The following is a 15,347-nucleotide window of genomic DNA, read 5'->3' on the forward strand; positions in this document are numbered from 1 at the left end:
GAAGCGCGGGGCTCAACCTCGGGGAGCAGCCACGTAGCTTTCTCCCCGCCCCTCTCCGCCTGTATGACCGCTCTGGTACGCGTACGGCGCGGCGTTGCAGGACGCCGTGTCGAGAGGGACGGCGGCGGGAATGGCCGTGGAGCGATGATCTTTTTCTTTTTCTCTTCTCTTCCACCGTGCTGCACCGACGCGGTCGATGAAGAGTGTGTGTTCACGTCTTCTCCCTCTTCACTGCCGACTCTGGTTGTTGTGTGTTGCCGCACAGGGCTCGCCATTTGAAGAAGTGGTATTTCCTTGAAGCAGGTATTTTTGTTTTGCTCTTGTTTGCGCTGGAGCCGCCATTGCACAACAGCAATAGCTTCTACAAGGCTTCTCATTTTTCCTCTTTGTTTTTCCTCCGTAGTCGGTGCCTGTCCACGACGACTGGAGTTACTCTTACCATTGTTTTCTACCAGCTGCCTTGACAGGGCCCCGTGCCGCAACTCGGCCACACCCACACGGAGTCGCACGGCACGCATTCATCTCTGCATCGTCTTAGTTTTTCCTTCTCCACAATCTCTTTTTAAAGTTCCTGTTGCCGCTTTGCTGGAAGTTCCTCATCGTGCTCCTTCAGTGGTATAAATAGACATTCGATTTTGCAAAGCCCGGGGCGAAGGGGCGAAAGGGCTGCTCCGGCCGTCGTCCCGCACCGGATTTTCCTTTTCTCTCCTCCTCTCTCCCTCCGCGGCAAACACCGAACACACGGAAGTATGGCGGAGCGGCTCGCTGTGGCGGTGCGGGTGCGCCCCTTCCTGCCACACGAGTCCCGCGCCTGCTGCGTGACGGTGCGCGCGAGCCAAATTGATGTCGGCGAATCGAAGAGCTTCGCCTTCGATCGCGTCTTCGGTCAGAGTGCGACCTCCGACGACGTCTACGTGGCGCTGGGGCAGCCGCTCGCCGACTCCTTTCTTAGCGGCTACCACGCCTCCACCATCGCCTACGGCCAGACCGGCGCCGGTAAGACCTTCACGATGGCGGCGCTGCTGAACGACACGGTGCAGGAGATATTTTGCCGATTGGCCGAAGAAGAGGGGAGCAGCAGTAGCAATGGTGTGCGGACGTCGTCCAGCACAGCCGCCGAAGCCGCCGCGCCGTCTCCCATGCCGGCCTTCACCCTGTCGCTGACGGTGTTGGAGGTGTACAACGAGGTGGTGGGCGACTTGTTGAGCCGACATGCCGAGAAGCCTTACGCCGCTCCCATCGGCGGCGGCAACGGTGGCGGCGGACAACAACAGCGTCGCAGCAGCTCGGCGCAAGACCGGAAAAGCGGCCCGTCGCTGCGCAATGGCCTGCAGCTGCGCGAGGACCCAACCGGCGGGGTGCACGTCGTGGGCCTCACCGAGGTCACGGTGGACAGCGAGGCCCGTTTGTTGGCGCTCATCGACGAGGCGATTGGTCATCGCAAGACGGCGGCGACGCTGATGAACGCGACGAGCTCACGTTCGCACTGCGTCATCACGCTGACACTGCAGCGGCGAGGGCTGTGCTCACGGTGTTGCTTCGTGGACTTGGCAGGCAGCGAGCGACTGAAGAAGTCTTTGAAGTTTGCGTCGCCGACAGATCCCTGCGGCGGCACCGGCAACGGCGGCAACAACATCTACTACAGCGGTGTGAATGATGGGGGGAAGGGGAGTCCAAAGGAGACGGACTTCGCGTCCGACAACACGGTGGCGCGCGTGCGCGAAGTGATCAACATCAACAGCGGGTTGCTGGCGCTGGGCAACGTGATTGTGGCGCTCTGTGAGAAGAAGCCGCACGTTCCTTACCGCTCATCGAAGCTCACACGGCTCTTGCAGCCTTTGTTGGAGGGTCACGCCCGCACCGCGATGATCGCCTGCGTGGCCCCGCTGGCGTCTTCCTTAGAGGAGACCCTCAACACACTGAAGTACGCCGATCGCGCCAAACACATTCACGTTGATCCGCACCTCACCGTGGCATCAGCGACGACAGCAGCGAATGCGCAGCAGCTCATTGTGATGCTGCGCGACGAGCTCGAAGACGCGAAGCGGCGGCTGGCAGCCACGGCGAGCCAAAACGAAGAGCGAGCGCGTAGCAGCGGCAGCAGCGGCGGCAACACCACATCCGGCACGTCTCGCTCGAACTCAATGGAGCCGGTGTCCGCGGGTGTTGAGCAGCTGCGGCAGCTGCTCGAGCGGGAGCAGGAGCACACAAAGCGACTCGAAAACGACCTCTTCAGCGCCGAGTACACCGCCATGGTGGAGGTGGAGAAGCGCAAGGCGCTGGAGGTACGCGTGGCGCAGCTGGAGGCGTACATCACCGGCTCCCGAGGCGGGAGTAGACGTGCCCACCGTGCGAGTTCGGAGGGAAGAAACGCCCCTCGCACCACATCACCGCCCAGCCCGTGTACGTGGCGCATGAGAAACCTGGAGCGGCTGCAGCAGCTGGAGGAGGAGCGAAATTCGCTCGCCGTCCTGCAGGCGGAGAAGGTGCAGGACACCCAGCGACTGGCGGCCGCCCTCGCCGCGGAGGCGGTGCCGACGGTGGCGGACGTCGACGCAGCCGAAAGGGACGCCACTCCTACTGCGGCTGCCGCGGCCGGAGAGAATCACCTCACGGCGGAAATCCAACACAAAGAATCCCAAATTGCGGCCCTCCAGGAGGAGAACGGCGCGGTGGCGGCGCAGCTCGAACAGTACGAGCGAGAGCTGCAGGACACCCTCGGCGAAAAGGCCAAACTGCAGGAGGAGCTGCGGGAGGCGGAGGTGCGGCTCGAGAAGTCGGCGATGGAGCGCGAGCAGAGGGAGATAGAGAAGGTGGCGCTGCGAGCTGGCTACCTCGAGCGCATCCGCCGTGCAGAGGTGACGGCAACGGAGGACCGCCGCCGTGTGCGTGAGGCGGAGCAGAAAGTGAGGGCCCGGCAGGAGGACATCGACCGCACCCGCCAGCTGCAGATGAAGGTGGTGCGGCTGCGTGAGGAGGTTACGCGGCAGCGGCATGAGGTGCGCAGCACGCGGAAGCAGTCCGATCAGCTCTCTGCAGCCCATCAACACGAAATCCTCCAGCTGCAGCGTCAGTTGCAAGCAACGACGGCGCAGGTGGCGCAGCTGCACCAGCGAATGGAGCGGAAGGACGCAGCCATTGCGAAGGTGCGGAAGCAGCTGACGGAGGAACAGCCGCCGCGGCAGGTGCATCAGCCCACACCTCACACACCACCACCACCGCACACAACAGCGCCTTCGATCGTCCTTCACAAAATGCCGCCCTACAAGCAGGCCGCATCGCGGCGCATCTCACTGAAGCCGCCACCGACCTCCGGCGCCAGTCCCCTCACCCTCTCCCTCCCTGGCACGCCGCCCAGCGACACATCGCCGGCGGGCTTTACAAAGCGACGCCTAACGTTGCCGCCTCTGCTGCGCAGCCCCTCGTTGCAGCGCAACGACGCCGCACAGACTAAAATTAACCGCGAGCTGCAGGCCCTAGAGCGCATGGAGAAGGAGCTGGCCGAGCTGCAGGAGTACCGGGAGATGCTGCGGTCTGCGCAGACCACCGATGCCCCCAAGTGGCGCCGTGCCAAGGAGGGCTTCTCCCGCCGGCTCTCCACGATTCAAATGGAGATGCAAAGGATCGACGCCGGCACCCCCGCACACGCCAACCTCACACAGGAAGCGCAGGACGTGGCGGAGAAGCTGCAGCAGCTGGAGGCGTACCGGCACATGTTCGAGGACGCCGACGTGCAGCTGGCCGAGTTTGAGAACCGTATCGACAACCTGAATGAGGCCCGCCGGTTCCACCTGCAGCGCATCCGCCGCCTGCAGCAGTCCACCCACGCGCCGACGGCGGCGCGGACTCCTCGCCGGACTGCGCTGCTGCGCCATCGTCGGCGCGTGGGTGGACACGACCCGTCCCATCTGCTCGACGAGTTCGTCCTCGTGCCGGTCAGCCGACAGCGGCGCAGCGTTGCGGTCACCGCCGCTGGAGGCGCTGAAGAGCAGCGGGGACGCGACGGCCTACCCGGCGGAGCTGGAGCAGCAGGCGGCTCGTCTGAAGGAGGAGACGGAGGCCTTGCTGGCACGGCTGAGGACGAACTGAGAACCCTTCGGCAGTGTTATTGATGTTCCCTCCTCTTTTGCTCTCTCCCGTGTGAGGTGGCCGTTGCTCACCCATGTCGTGCGTTCTCCACATTTACATGCATAAATCCCCCCATTGCTGACTTTTGAAACATAATTGTGCTCTGCGGCGTCAATCGCTCTGTTGCGCATCTACTATTATCGTGTGTCGTGTTTTTGCTCCACACCGCCGCCGGAGGGCATCACCCGTGTGAAAGCGTTGCCTTCACGTCCGGTGCAGGTCTGCCAGCGGACGGTACGCACGGCGACCGGCGTCTTCGCTCTCGAGGTGTCTTGGACTCGGCGAATCTCCGCTCGATCGGCCTTTTTTGTTAGTTGTATGTGTTTTCCACTCGGCTTTCGTTTGCGTGGTTCTAGCTCGTTCTCATCCGCACGTGGGATGGAGAACGCACTTCATTCCTTTTGTTCGCAACGCAGGTTTCGACCGCTTTGTTTGGTGCAAACTAGAATGCGCTACCCGCTCACCCCTGCCTAGCCCTTCTGCATAGAACAGCGCAGTGAGCTGTGTGTGTGTGTGTGGAGAGGGTTTGAGGGTGTGGTGCAACCTCTGCCTACCTGCCTGCACCAGGAAAGGTTTGAGCATCCGAATGGAGTACTACGTGGAGCACACAGCTCTCCTCCATGGAAACGACGCACACGCAGGGAAATATTAATGTTGCAACGACGCAGTTGTTGGTGTTGAATTTGTTTTGTACAGCACGAAACGGCGTTCCGTTGGTCGCTCCTCTTCGATGACACTGTGCCCCTGATACATCTCAGGCACTCCGTTGCAGCCCATACTCGGTGAACAAGCGCAGAGGATGGAGCCTGTCCACCTTCCATACTTCCTGCGTCTCAAAACCGGTCATGGTGCTCTCCCTTTCCACCCCTTCTCTCCCTTCTCTCCCTCCACCCCCCTCCGCACCGTTGGGCGATGCCCGTCGCCGCCCTCCCTACCGCACAGTTCGTAGCGTTTGAAGGAAACTCAGCGACTTCCCCTCCTTGGGTTTCTTTTTGCCGCGTGCGTCTGTGAGGGAAATCAAAACAGTGCGAATACTTCTGCGCGGTGCTTTCTTCTATTCCTCCAGTTATTCGCCTGCGACGAAGGTAATCGCCTTGGCTGGGACATTTTTTCTTTTGTCTTCTGTGTGGCCTCCCTCCACCGGTGTCGCCCTTTCGATCCGCAGCCCCCATCGTCCGTTACCTCCCCCGCACCCTCCGCGCTGCGTTCCTGCTTTGGCGGTTGAAACGTGCGCTGAACCACTTTGAGTCACCGGCTTTTGTCTTGTCTGCGTTTCTACTCCCCGCTTTCGTTTCGAAAAGAAAAAGAACACCTTTGTCGGTCTCTGCTTCTCTTGTCTTCTCCATCGCCGCCACACAGAAGGTTTCTCCTCTGCCATCGCCACCCGTTAAAGAAGCGGCACCACGACAAGCCTTTCCCTTATCGGCTATGGCGGCTTCGATCCCCAACGAGCGCGCCGAGGGCACCTCCCCGCTGTCCGGCCGCACCCCACACGCGTCCTTTGCGGATGAAGCGGCGGTGGCTGCCGACCTTTTCGATCTCGCCGCTCCGCCCCTGCAGCAGCCCGTCGTTGCCCGTCTCGTGCCCATCTACGCGGGGCTGCCCACACTGGAGCTGCACCAGGATAGCGGCACCGTTGTCGTCGGACGCGGCAAGGAGCTGAGCGAGGACCACCGCATCGAGGGCTGCGACAAGCTCTCCGCGAGGCACTGCGAGTTGATTGTTGACCCGATCACGCTGCGCGTTGAGCTGCGCGACGTCTCCACCAACGGCACCTTCGTGAACGACGTGCGTGTGACCAAGAATGAGCCAGTGGAGCTGCAGAACGGCGACACAGTTGCCCTGACGCGTCCGGCGGCGGCGGCGGCCGATGGGGCGGCGAGTGCAGAAAACATCGCTGCGACGGACATCGCTTCAAACGGCCGTGCGGTGTTCGTTGTGCAGCGCCTGAGGAGCGAGACGACGAAGGCAAACATGCTGAAGGAGCTGACCTGCTCGATCTGCTGCGCCGTCTTTCACAGGCCCTGTTCGGTGCTGCCGTGCATGCATGTCTTCTGTGCCGGCTGCATCAGCAAGTGGCTGCAGGAGGGAGCGCACCGCAACTGCCCGGAGTGCCGCGCGGCCATGACGGATGTGCGGCCCACGCACCGGCTGCAGAGCTGTGCCGATCAATTTGTGCTGTCCGACCCTGCCAGCCGACGCACGGCGGAGGACGTGGCGCAGCTCGATGCCGCCGACACGATCCCGCCGAGCGGGCTAAAGCTTGGCAAACGGCAGCGCCCCAGCGACAGTGACGGCGGTGAGTCGGAGAACGAAGACGACGGCGACGACAGCAGCGACGCCTCCGGCAACAACGGCGACGCAACGCGTCTGGTGCGGCACGCCGGGCTGCGGTACGCGCCGTCCATCCCACTTACCGCGGCGCACTGCGCAGAGTGCGACACGCCGAGCCCGATCGACGGCTTTCAATGCCCGGTCGGCGGTCCCCACCTTCGCTGCGGCGCCTGCGCGGTGCCCTTTGCGGAGCGCCCGCTCTGCGGCCGGCCGCAGCGGTGCCATGTGTGCAACGGCGCGTTCTGCCACCTCTACCGCGCCGGTGGGTGCAGCGCAGCGGACCAGCTGCATTTTAAACCGTACAAGGAGCACACCGCTGTAGAAGTGCTGCCCGCGCAGGCCTTCGGGGGCAACGTCATCGAGCAGAGCATCCTCTCCACGTACTTGGCTGCACACCACATCTTAGTGAAGGACGTCTGGGCAGAGACGCTTGTTAAGTTTGAAAGGGGCGAGTCGGTGCCGAACATGGTGTTGATCAACGGTGTTATGAGCGCTGACTCGGCGGTGTGCCAGCGCTGTGCGGCGAGGGTGTTTGCAGAGCTGCTCTTCCACTACCGCCGCGGTATTCCTTCAGACGACCTCCCGGAGTCGGTGACGAGGCGCTCGAACTGCTGGTACGGCAAGGAATGCCGCACCCAGTTTCACAAGCCGCAGCACGCACAGAACTTTAACCACGTTTGTTATCAGGAGAAACGAAAGGAGTGACTCGCTGGGCAAGCACATAGGCGCAAGGAGGGCGGTGAGTGCGGTAGGGAGCACCAAATAGAAGTAATGGTTGCCGCGTGCACACGCACACAAGCAGCAACAACAACAACTGAAACCAATGTTAATAAAAGAAAAACACAATCTTTAAAGGCAGAAGTACCCGTGACACACTCGTTACGTCACCGCACGCCGATGCGTCGAGCGCGGCGCACAAAATGTGCCAAACAATGCCTGGCACGATGGACACTCGGGCACGGATGTCCGTCACCAGTCCTCTCCTGGCATGCGTGTGAATGCAGCCTCTTCCGTTCATACCACAAACCTGAGCTGCATCACGAAAACGTCCGATTTCTTTGTTGCCAAACTGTCCTCTGCAGAACAACAATAAAACACCACCTTCACGTCATCCTGTGTCACTCCGGCGTTGTGCTCCATTCAACCATTTCTACCGCCTGCGCCTTCCGTTTCTCACTCATTCCCCACTGCAATGGAAACTACACTGGGAGAGCAGCTCGCAACACGCGCTGAAAGCCCCAACTTTTCCTCTTCACTGTAAAGTTCGCCCTCCCCTCACTGAATCAACCCCATAGCGCCTCGTCGCATTCTATCGCCATGTCCGCCTACGTGTCGTCGACCCGCGTGGAGGAGCGCATCGCGAAGCGCGCGAGCCTGAACGCCGGGAGCTGCGACGTGCCCGTTGTGGTGGAGAGCGCGCAGGGCGGCAAGGCGCACTTCAGCGTGCTGCCGCGCGACGCGACGGTTGCGCAGCTGACGAGCGCGGTGCGCCGCCTCGACGGCGTCGACGCGAGGAAGGCGGTGTCGCTTGCGGTGGCGCAGTGCGCCGTTGCGCCGACGACGACGCTTGGCGAGCTGCACGACGCGTGCCGCAGGCGGACGACGGCATGCTGTACGTCACCTACACCGCCGAGGCCGCCATGGGTGCCACCGTGAACGTGTGCGGCATGACTGCTGCCTGGTAGTGCGCCGTGGACAGTTGACGGCTGTGGAGCGCCCGTCGCAACCTAAAGCAACGCGTGCAAAGCCATCCCCTCCCGTCTCCTCGTGAGCGGCTCTCTGCGCCACCGTCATGTGTATTTCTTGTTTGCCGGATTGCCGATTTCCCTTAATGTGACGTGGTGGGGGGTGCTGCTCGTACCCACCCGCAGGCGTGTACGTAGCTGCGTTCTGAACAGAAGTGTGCACACATCTCAGCGTGCGGCCAAGCGGTGCAGCGAGGGCGTGGACAGCGGCGAGTGCGCGCAGCACGTCGTCGTAGGTGCTTGTGCACTCGCTGCCGCTGCTGCGGCCTGCCGCCACTCGCTTTGCCTTTTCTCTTGCTATTCCTTTTTTTTTGTTGTTTTCGAATCTCATTCGTCCTACTCTCTCTCTCCGCTTCGTCCGACTCTTCCCGCTTCTGCTTTTGATGGAGCCGAGCCTCCCCTTTGGTGCCCCCGGTGCGGAGCCGTGCGGTCGGTGTGTGTCACGGCGGTCGCACGCGGAGAGCGGAGCAGACGTTGCAGGAACCGTGTTTTCTCGTTTTTCTTTTCTCGCTGTGCACATGTCTTTTTGCTTTACTACGTCGCTACGTATTGTACGATGCCGCGTTGCGGCTGCGGTACTCCAACTGCATCAGTGGTGGCGACGGGACGAACTCTTCTCGTCTGTGGTGGAGCGTCTGCTCTTGCTGCTGCTGCTGCTGCTGCTGCCCGCCACTGCTTCTGCAGCACGGCGGCCAGCTGCCCCCTCGCACTGCCCCTGCGCGGTGCCTCTGCCGGAGCAGCGTGGGTGCTGCCTCTCCTGCACCGCGTTCTCCCTCCCTCCCCGTCTTTGTGCGTGTCCACCTCCCCCACCGCCCCCCTCGTCTTCTCTCCCTCCATCCCCCTCTCTTGCGCCTGCACTGCCGCGGCGGCACACCGCACCACACAGATCTGCTCTCCAGCCTCCGCACCCACCAAACTCTCTCTCATCAACCCCCCCCTACCCTACCCGACCCTCCCCCATACCGCCATGTCCGCCTACGTGTCGTCGACCCGCGTGGAGGAGCGCATCGCGAAGCGCGCGAGCCTGAACGCCGGGAGCTGCGACGTGCCCGTTGTGGTGGAGAGCGCGCAGGGCGGCAAGGCGCACTTCAGCGTGCTGCCGCGCGACGCGACGGTTGCGCAGCTGACGAGCGCGGTGCGCCGCCTCGACGGCGTCGACGCGAGGAAGGCGGTGTCGCTTGCGGTGGCGCAGTGCGCCGTTGCGCCGACGACGACGCTTGGCGAGCTGCACGACGCGTGCAAGCAGGCGGACGACGGCATGCTGTACGTCACCTACACCGCCGAGGCCGCCATGGGTGCCACCGTGAACGTGTGCGGCATGACTGCTGCCTGGTAGTGCGCCGTGGACAGTTGACGGCTGTGGAGCGCCCGTCGCAACCTAAAGCAACGCGTGCAAAGCCATCCCCTCCCGTCTCCTCGTGAGCGGCTCTCTGCGCCACCGTCATGTGTATTTCTTGTTTGCCGGATTGCCGATTTCCCTTAATGTGACGTGGTGGGGGGTGCTGCTCGTACCCACCCGCAGGCGTGTACGTAGCTGCGTTCTGAACAGAAGTGTGCACACATCTCAGCGTGCGGCCAAGCGGTGCAGCGAGGGCGTGGACAGCGGCGAGTGCGCGCAGCACGTCGTCGTAGGTGCTTGTGCACTCGCTGCCGCTGCTGCGGCCTGCCGCCACTCGCTTTGCCTTTTCTCTTGCTATTCCTTTTTTTTTGTTGTTTTCGAATCTCATTCGTCCTACTCTCTCTCTCCGCTTCGTCCGACTCTTCCCGCTTCTGCTTTTGATGGAGCCGAGCCTCCCCTTTGGTGCCCCCGGTGCGGAGCCGTGCGGTCGGTGTGTGTCACGGCGGTCGCACGCGGAGAGCGGAGCAGACGTTGCAGGAACCGTGTTTTCTCGTTTTTCTTTTCTCGCTGTGCACATGTCTTTTTGCTTTACTACGTCGCTACGTATTGTACGATGCCGCGTTGCGGCTGCGGTACTCCAACTGCATCAGTGGTGGCGACGGGACGAACTCTTCTCGTCTGTGGTGGAGCGTCTGCTCTTGCTGCTGCTGCTGCTGCTGCTGCCCGCCACTGCTTCTGCAGCACGGCGGCCAGCTGCCCCCTCGCACTGCCCCTGCGCGGTGCCTCTGCCGGAGCAGCGTGGGTGCTGCCTCTCCTGCACCGCGTTCTCCCTCCCTCCCCGTCTTTGTGCGTGTCCACCTCCCCCACCGCCCCCCTCGTCTTCTCTCCCTCCATCCCCCTCTCTTGCGCCTGCACTGCCGCGGCGGCACACCGCACCACACAGATCTGCTCTCCAGCCTCCGCACCCACCAAACTCTCTCTCATCAACCCCCCCCTACCCTACCCGACCCTCCCCCATACCGCCATGTCCGCCTACGTGTCGTCGACCCGCGTGGAGGAGCGCATCGCGAAGCGCGCGAGCCTGAACGCCGGGAGCTGCGACGTGCCCGTTGTGGTGGAGAGCGCGCAGGGCGGCAAGGCGCACTTCAGCGTGCTGCCGCGCGACGCGACGGTTGCGCAGCTGACGAGCGCGGTGCGCCGCCTCGACGGCGTCGACGCGAGGAAGGCGGTGTCGCTTGCGGTGGCGCAGTGCGCCGTTGCGCCGACGACGACGCTTGGCGAGCTGCACGACGCGTGCAAGCAGGCGGACGACGGCATGCTGTACGTCACCTACACCGCCGAGGCCGCCATGGGTGCCACCGTGAACGTGTGCGGCATGACTGCTGCCTGGTAGTGCGCCGTGGACAGTTGACGGCTGTGGAGCGCCCGTCGCAACCTAAAGCAACGCGTGCAAAGCCATCCCCTCCCGTCTCCTCGTGAGCGGCTCTCTGCGCCACCGTCATGTGTATTTCTTGTTTGCCGGATTGCCGATTTCCCTTAATGTGACGTGGTGGGGGGTGCTGCTCGTACCCACCCGCAGGCGTGTACGTAGCTGCGTTCTGAACAGAAGTGTGCACACATCTCAGCGTGCGGCCAAGCGGTGCAGCGAGGGCGTGGACAGCGGCGAGTGCGCGCAGCACGTCGTCGTAGGTGCTTGTGCACTCGCTGCCGCTGCTGCGGCCTGCCGCCACTCGCTTTGCCTTTTCTCTTGCTATTCCTTTTTTTTTGTTGTTTTCGAATCTCATTCGTCCTACTCTCTCTCTCCGCTTCGTCCGACTCTTCCCGCTTCTGCTTTTGATGGAGCCGAGCCTCCCCTTTGGTGCCCCCGGTGCGGAGCCGTGCGGTCGGTGTGTGTCACGGCGGTCGCACGCGGAGAGCGGAGCAGACGTTGCAGGAACCGTGTTTTCTCGTTTTTCTTTTCTCGCTGTGCACATGTCTTTTTGCTTTACTACGTCGCTACGTATTGTACGATGCCGCGTTGCGGCTGCGGTACTCCAACTGCATCAGTGGTGGCGACGGGACGAACTCTTCTCGTCTGTGGTGGAGCGTCTGCTCTTGCTGCTGCTGCTGCTGCTGCTGCCCGCCACTGCTTCTGCAGCACGGCGGCCAGCTGCCCCCTCGCACTGCCCCTGCGCGGTGCCTCTGCCGGAGCAGCGTGGGTGCTGCCTCTCCTGCACCGCGTTCTCCCTCCCTCCCCGTCTTTGTGCGTGTCCACCTCCCCCACCGCCCCCCTCGTCTTCTCTCCCTCCATCCCCCTCTCTTGCGCCTGCACTGCCGCGGCGGCACACCGCACCACACAGATCTGCTCTCCAGCCTCCGCACCCACCAAACTCTCTCTCATCAACCCCCCCCTACCCTACCCGACCCTCCCCCATACCGCCATGTCCGCCTACGTGTCGTCGACCCGCGTGGAGGAGCGCATCGCGAAGCGCGCGAGCCTGAACGCCGGGAGCTGCGACGTGCCCGTTGTGGTGGAGAGCGCGCAGGGCGGCAAGGCGCACTTCAGCGTGCTGCCGCGCGACGCGACGGTTGCGCAGCTGACGAGCGCGGTGCGCCGCCTCGACGGCGTCGACGCGAGGAAGGCGGTGTCGCTTGCGGTGGCGCAGTGCGCCGTTGCGCCGACGACGACGCTTGGCGAGCTGCACGACGCGTGCAAGCAGGCGGACGACGGCATGCTGTACGTCACCTACACCGCCGAGGCCGCCATGGGTGCCACCGTGAACGTGTGCGGCATGACTGCTGCCTGGTAGTGCGCCGTGGACAGTTGACGGCTGTGGAGCGCCCGTCGCAACCTAAAGCAACGCGTGCAAAGCCATCCCCTCCCGTCTCCTCGTGAGCGGCTCTCTGCGCCACCGTCATGTGTATTTCTTGTTTGCCGGATTGCCGATTTCCCTTAATGTGACGTGGTGGGGGGTGCTGCTCGTACCCACCCGCAGGCGTGTACGTAGCTGCGTTCTGAACAGAAGTGTGCACACATCTCAGCGTGCGGCCAAGCGGTGCAGCGAGGGCGTGGACAGCGGCGAGTGCGCGCAGCACGTCGTCGTAGGTGCTTGTGCACTCGCTGCCGCTGCTGCGGCCTGCCGCCACTCGCTTTGCCTTTTCTCTTGCTATTCCTTTTTTTTTGTTGTTTTCGAATCTCATTCGTCCTACTCTCTCTCTCCGCTTCGTCCGACTCTTCCCGCTTCTGCTTTTGATGGAGCCGAGCCTCCCCTTTGGTGCCCCCGGTGCGGAGCCGTGCGGTCGGTGTGTGTCACGGCGGTCGCACGCGGAGAGCGGAGCAGACGTTGCAGGAACCGTGTTTTCTCGTTTTTCTTTTCTCGCTGTGCACATGTCTTTTTGCTTTACTACGTCGCTACGTATTGTACGATGCCGCGTTGCGGCTGCGGTACTCCAACTGCATCAGTGGTGGCGACGGGACGAACTCTTCTCGTCTGTGGTGGAGCGTCTGCTCTTGCTGCTGCTGCTGCTGCTGCTGCCCGCCACTGCTTCTGCAGCACGGCGGCCAGCTGCCCCCTCGCACTGCCCCTGCGCGGTGCCTCTGCCGGAGCAGCGTGGGTGCTGCCTCTCCTGCACCGCGTTCTCCCTCCCTCCCCGTCTTTGTGCGTGTCCACCTCCCCCACCGCCCCCCTCGTCTTCTCTCCCTCCATCCCCCTCTCTTGCGCCTGCACTGCCGCGGCGGCACACCGCACCACACAGATCTGCTCTCCAGCCTCCGCACCCACCAAACTCTCTCTCATCAACCCCCCCCTACCCTACCCGACCCTCCCCCATACCGCCATGTCCGCCTACGTGTCGTCGACCCGCGTGGAGGAGCGCATCGCGAAGCGCGCGAGCCTGAACGCCGGGAGCTGCGACGTGCCCGTTGTGGTGGAGAGCGCGCAGGGCGGCAAGGCGCACTTCAGCGTGCTGCCGCGCGACGCGACGGTTGCGCAGCTGACGAGCGCGGTGCGCCGCCTCGACGGCGTCGACGCGAGGAAGGCGGTGTCGCTTGCGGTGGCGCAGTGCGCCGTTGCGCCGACGACGACGCTTGGCGAGCTGCACGACGCGTGCAAGCAGGCGGACGACGGCATGCTGTACGTCACCTACACCGCCGAGGCCGCCATGGGTGCCACCGTGAACGTGTGCGGCATGACTGCTGCCTGGTAGTGCGCCGTGGACAGTTGACGGCTGTGGAGCGCCCGTCGCAACCTAAAGCAACGCGTGCAAAGCCATCCCCTCCCGTCTCCTCGTGAGCGGCTCTCTGCGCCACCGTCATGTGTATTTCTTGTTTGCCGGATTGCCGATTTCCCTTAATGTGACGTGGTGGGGGGTGCTGCTCGTACCCACCCGCAGGCGTGTACGTAGCTGCGTTCTGAACAGAAGTGTGCACACATCTCAGCGTGCGGCCAAGCGGTGCAGCGAGGGCGTGGACAGCGGCGAGTGCGCGCAGCACGTCGTCGTAGGTGCTTGTGCACTCGCTGCCGCTGCTGCGGCCTGCCGCCACTCGCTTTGCCTTTTCTCTTGCTATTCCTTTTTTTTTGTTGTTTTCGAATCTCATTCGTCCTACTCTCTCTCTCCGCTTCGTCCGACTCTTCCCGCTTCTGCTTTTGATGGAGCCGAGCCTCCCCTTTGGTGCCCCCGGTGCGGAGCCGTGCGGTCGGTGTGTGTCACGGCGGTCGCACGCGGAGAGCGGAGCAGACGTTGCAGGAACCGTGTTTTCTCGTTTTTCTTTTCTCGCTGTGCACATGTCTTTTTGCTTTACTACGTCGCTACGTATTGTACGATGCCGCGTTGCGGCTGCGGTACTCCAACTGCATCAGTGGTGGCGACGGGACGAACTCTTCTCGTCTGTGGTGGAGCGTCTGCTCTTGCTGCTGCTGCTGCTGCTGCTGCCCGCCACTGCTTCTGCAGCACGGCGGCCAGCTGCCCCCTCGCACTGCCCCTGCGCGGTGCCTCTGCCGGAGCAGCGTGGGTGCTGCCTCTCCTGCACCGCGTTCTCCCTCCCTCCCCGTCTTTGTGCGTGTCCACCTCCCCCACCGCCCCCCTCGTCTTCTCTCCCTCCATCCCCCTCTCTTGCGCCTGCACTGCCGCGGCGGCACACCGCACCACACAGATCTGCTCTCCAGCCTCCGCACCCACCAAACTCTCTCTCATCAACCCCCCCCTACCCTACCCGACCCTCCCCCATACCGCCATGTCCGCCTACGTGTCGTCGACCCGCGTGGAGGAGCGCATCGCGAAGCGCGCGAGCCTGAACGCCGGGAGCTGCGACGTGCCCGTTGTGGTGGAGAGCGCGCAGGGCGGCAAGGCGCACTTCAGCGTGCTGCCGCGCGACGCGACGGTTGCGCAGCTGACGAGCGCGGTGCGCCGCCTCGACGGCGTCGACGCGAGGAAGGCGGTGTCGCTTGCGGTGGCGCAGTGCGCCGTTGCGCCGACGACGACGCTTGGCGAGCTGCACGACGCGTGCAAGCAGGCGGACGACGGCATGCTGTACGTCACCTACACCGCCGAGGCCGCCATGGGTGCCACCGTGAACGTGTGCGGCATGACTGCTGCCTGGTAGTGCGCCGTGGACAGTTGACGGCTGTGGAGCGCCCGTCGCAACCTAAAGCAACGCGTGCAAAGCCATCCCCTCCCGTCTCCTCGTGAGCGGCTCTCTGCGCCACCGTCATGTGTATTTCTTGTTTGCCGGATTGCCGATTTCCCTTAATGTGACGTGGTGGGGGGTGCTGCTCGTACCCACCCGCAGGCGTGTACGTAGCTGCGTTCTGAACAGAAGTGTG

General features: G+C 63.3%; 8 protein-coding genes across 12 annotated transcripts; all 8 read left to right on the forward strand.

Moving 5' to 3' along the window:
• Positions 1–263: 263 nt before the first annotated feature.
• Positions 264–4,112, forward strand: ABB37_06836 (putative kinesin; the record flags this gene model as incomplete). Its single annotated transcript, XM_015805264.1, has 1 exon — positions 264–4,112. The coding sequence occupies exon 1, from the start codon at positions 750–752 to the stop codon at positions 4,110–4,112; it is 3,363 nt and encodes a 1,120-aa protein (XP_015655877.1). The 5' UTR covers positions 264–749.
• A 956-nt stretch (positions 4,113–5,068) lies between these two features.
• Positions 5,069–7,167, forward strand: ABB37_06837 (hypothetical protein; the record flags this gene model as incomplete). Of its 2 annotated transcripts, none has more annotated exons than XM_015805265.1 (1): positions 5,069–7,167. In XM_015805265.1, the coding sequence occupies exon 1, from the start codon at positions 5,557–5,559 to the stop codon at positions 7,165–7,167; it is 1,611 nt and encodes a 536-aa protein (XP_015655878.1). In that variant the 5' UTR covers positions 5,069–5,556. The 2 variants fall into 2 exon arrangements, with proteins under 2 accessions (XP_015655878.1, XP_015655879.1); XM_015805266.1 differs by having other exon boundaries at positions 5,076–7,167.
• A 375-nt stretch (positions 7,168–7,542) lies between these two features.
• ABB37_06838 (microtubule associated protein-like protein) lies at positions 7,543–8,118 on the forward strand (the record flags this gene model as incomplete). Of its 4 annotated transcripts, none has more annotated exons than XM_015805267.1 (1): positions 7,543–8,118. In XM_015805267.1, the coding sequence occupies exon 1, from the start codon at positions 7,780–7,782 to the stop codon at positions 8,116–8,118; it is 339 nt and encodes a 112-aa protein (XP_015655880.1). In that variant the 5' UTR covers positions 7,543–7,779. The 4 variants fall into 4 exon arrangements, with proteins under 4 accessions (XP_015655880.1, XP_015655881.1, XP_015655882.1 ...); XM_015805268.1 differs by having other exon boundaries at positions 7,672–8,118; XM_015805269.1 differs by having other exon boundaries at positions 7,677–8,118.
• A 1,056-nt stretch (positions 8,119–9,174) lies between these two features.
• ABB37_06839 (ATG8/AUT7/APG8/PAZ2 putative (ATG8C.10)) lies at positions 9,175–9,543 on the forward strand (the record flags this gene model as incomplete). Its single annotated transcript, XM_015805271.1, has 1 exon — positions 9,175–9,543. The coding sequence occupies one exon, from the start codon at positions 9,175–9,177 to the stop codon at positions 9,541–9,543; it is 369 nt and encodes a 122-aa protein (XP_015655884.1).
• Positions 9,544–10,570: 1,027 nt separating this feature from the next.
• Positions 10,571–10,939, forward strand: ABB37_06840 (ATG8/AUT7/APG8/PAZ2 putative (ATG8C.10); the record flags this gene model as incomplete). The annotated part of the gene is made up of 1 exon (XM_015805272.1): positions 10,571–10,939. One exon carries the CDS (start codon positions 10,571–10,573, stop codon positions 10,937–10,939), a length of 369 nt encoding a protein of 122 aa, XP_015655885.1.
• A 1,027-nt stretch (positions 10,940–11,966) lies between these two features.
• ABB37_06841 (ATG8/AUT7/APG8/PAZ2 putative (ATG8C.10)) lies at positions 11,967–12,335 on the forward strand (the record flags this gene model as incomplete). The annotated part of the gene is made up of 1 exon (XM_015805273.1): positions 11,967–12,335. The coding sequence occupies one exon, from the start codon at positions 11,967–11,969 to the stop codon at positions 12,333–12,335; it is 369 nt and encodes a 122-aa protein (XP_015655886.1).
• A 1,027-nt stretch (positions 12,336–13,362) lies between these two features.
• ABB37_06842 (ATG8/AUT7/APG8/PAZ2 putative (ATG8C.10)) lies at positions 13,363–13,731 on the forward strand (the record flags this gene model as incomplete). Its single annotated transcript, XM_015805274.1, has 1 exon — positions 13,363–13,731. One exon carries the CDS (start codon positions 13,363–13,365, stop codon positions 13,729–13,731), a length of 369 nt encoding a protein of 122 aa, XP_015655887.1.
• A 1,027-nt stretch (positions 13,732–14,758) lies between these two features.
• ABB37_06843 (ATG8/AUT7/APG8/PAZ2 putative (ATG8C.10)) lies at positions 14,759–15,127 on the forward strand (the record flags this gene model as incomplete). The annotated part of the gene is made up of 1 exon (XM_015805275.1): positions 14,759–15,127. The coding sequence occupies one exon, from the start codon at positions 14,759–14,761 to the stop codon at positions 15,125–15,127; it is 369 nt and encodes a 122-aa protein (XP_015655888.1).
• Between the last annotated feature and the right edge of the window lie 220 nt (positions 15,128–15,347).

Source organism: Leptomonas pyrrhocoris (genome assembly GCF_001293395.1).
Source record: "Leptomonas pyrrhocoris isolate H10 chromosome Unknown, whole genome shotgun sequence".
Classification (NCBI taxonomy): domain Eukaryota; phylum Euglenozoa; class Kinetoplastea; order Trypanosomatida; family Trypanosomatidae; genus Leptomonas; species Leptomonas pyrrhocoris.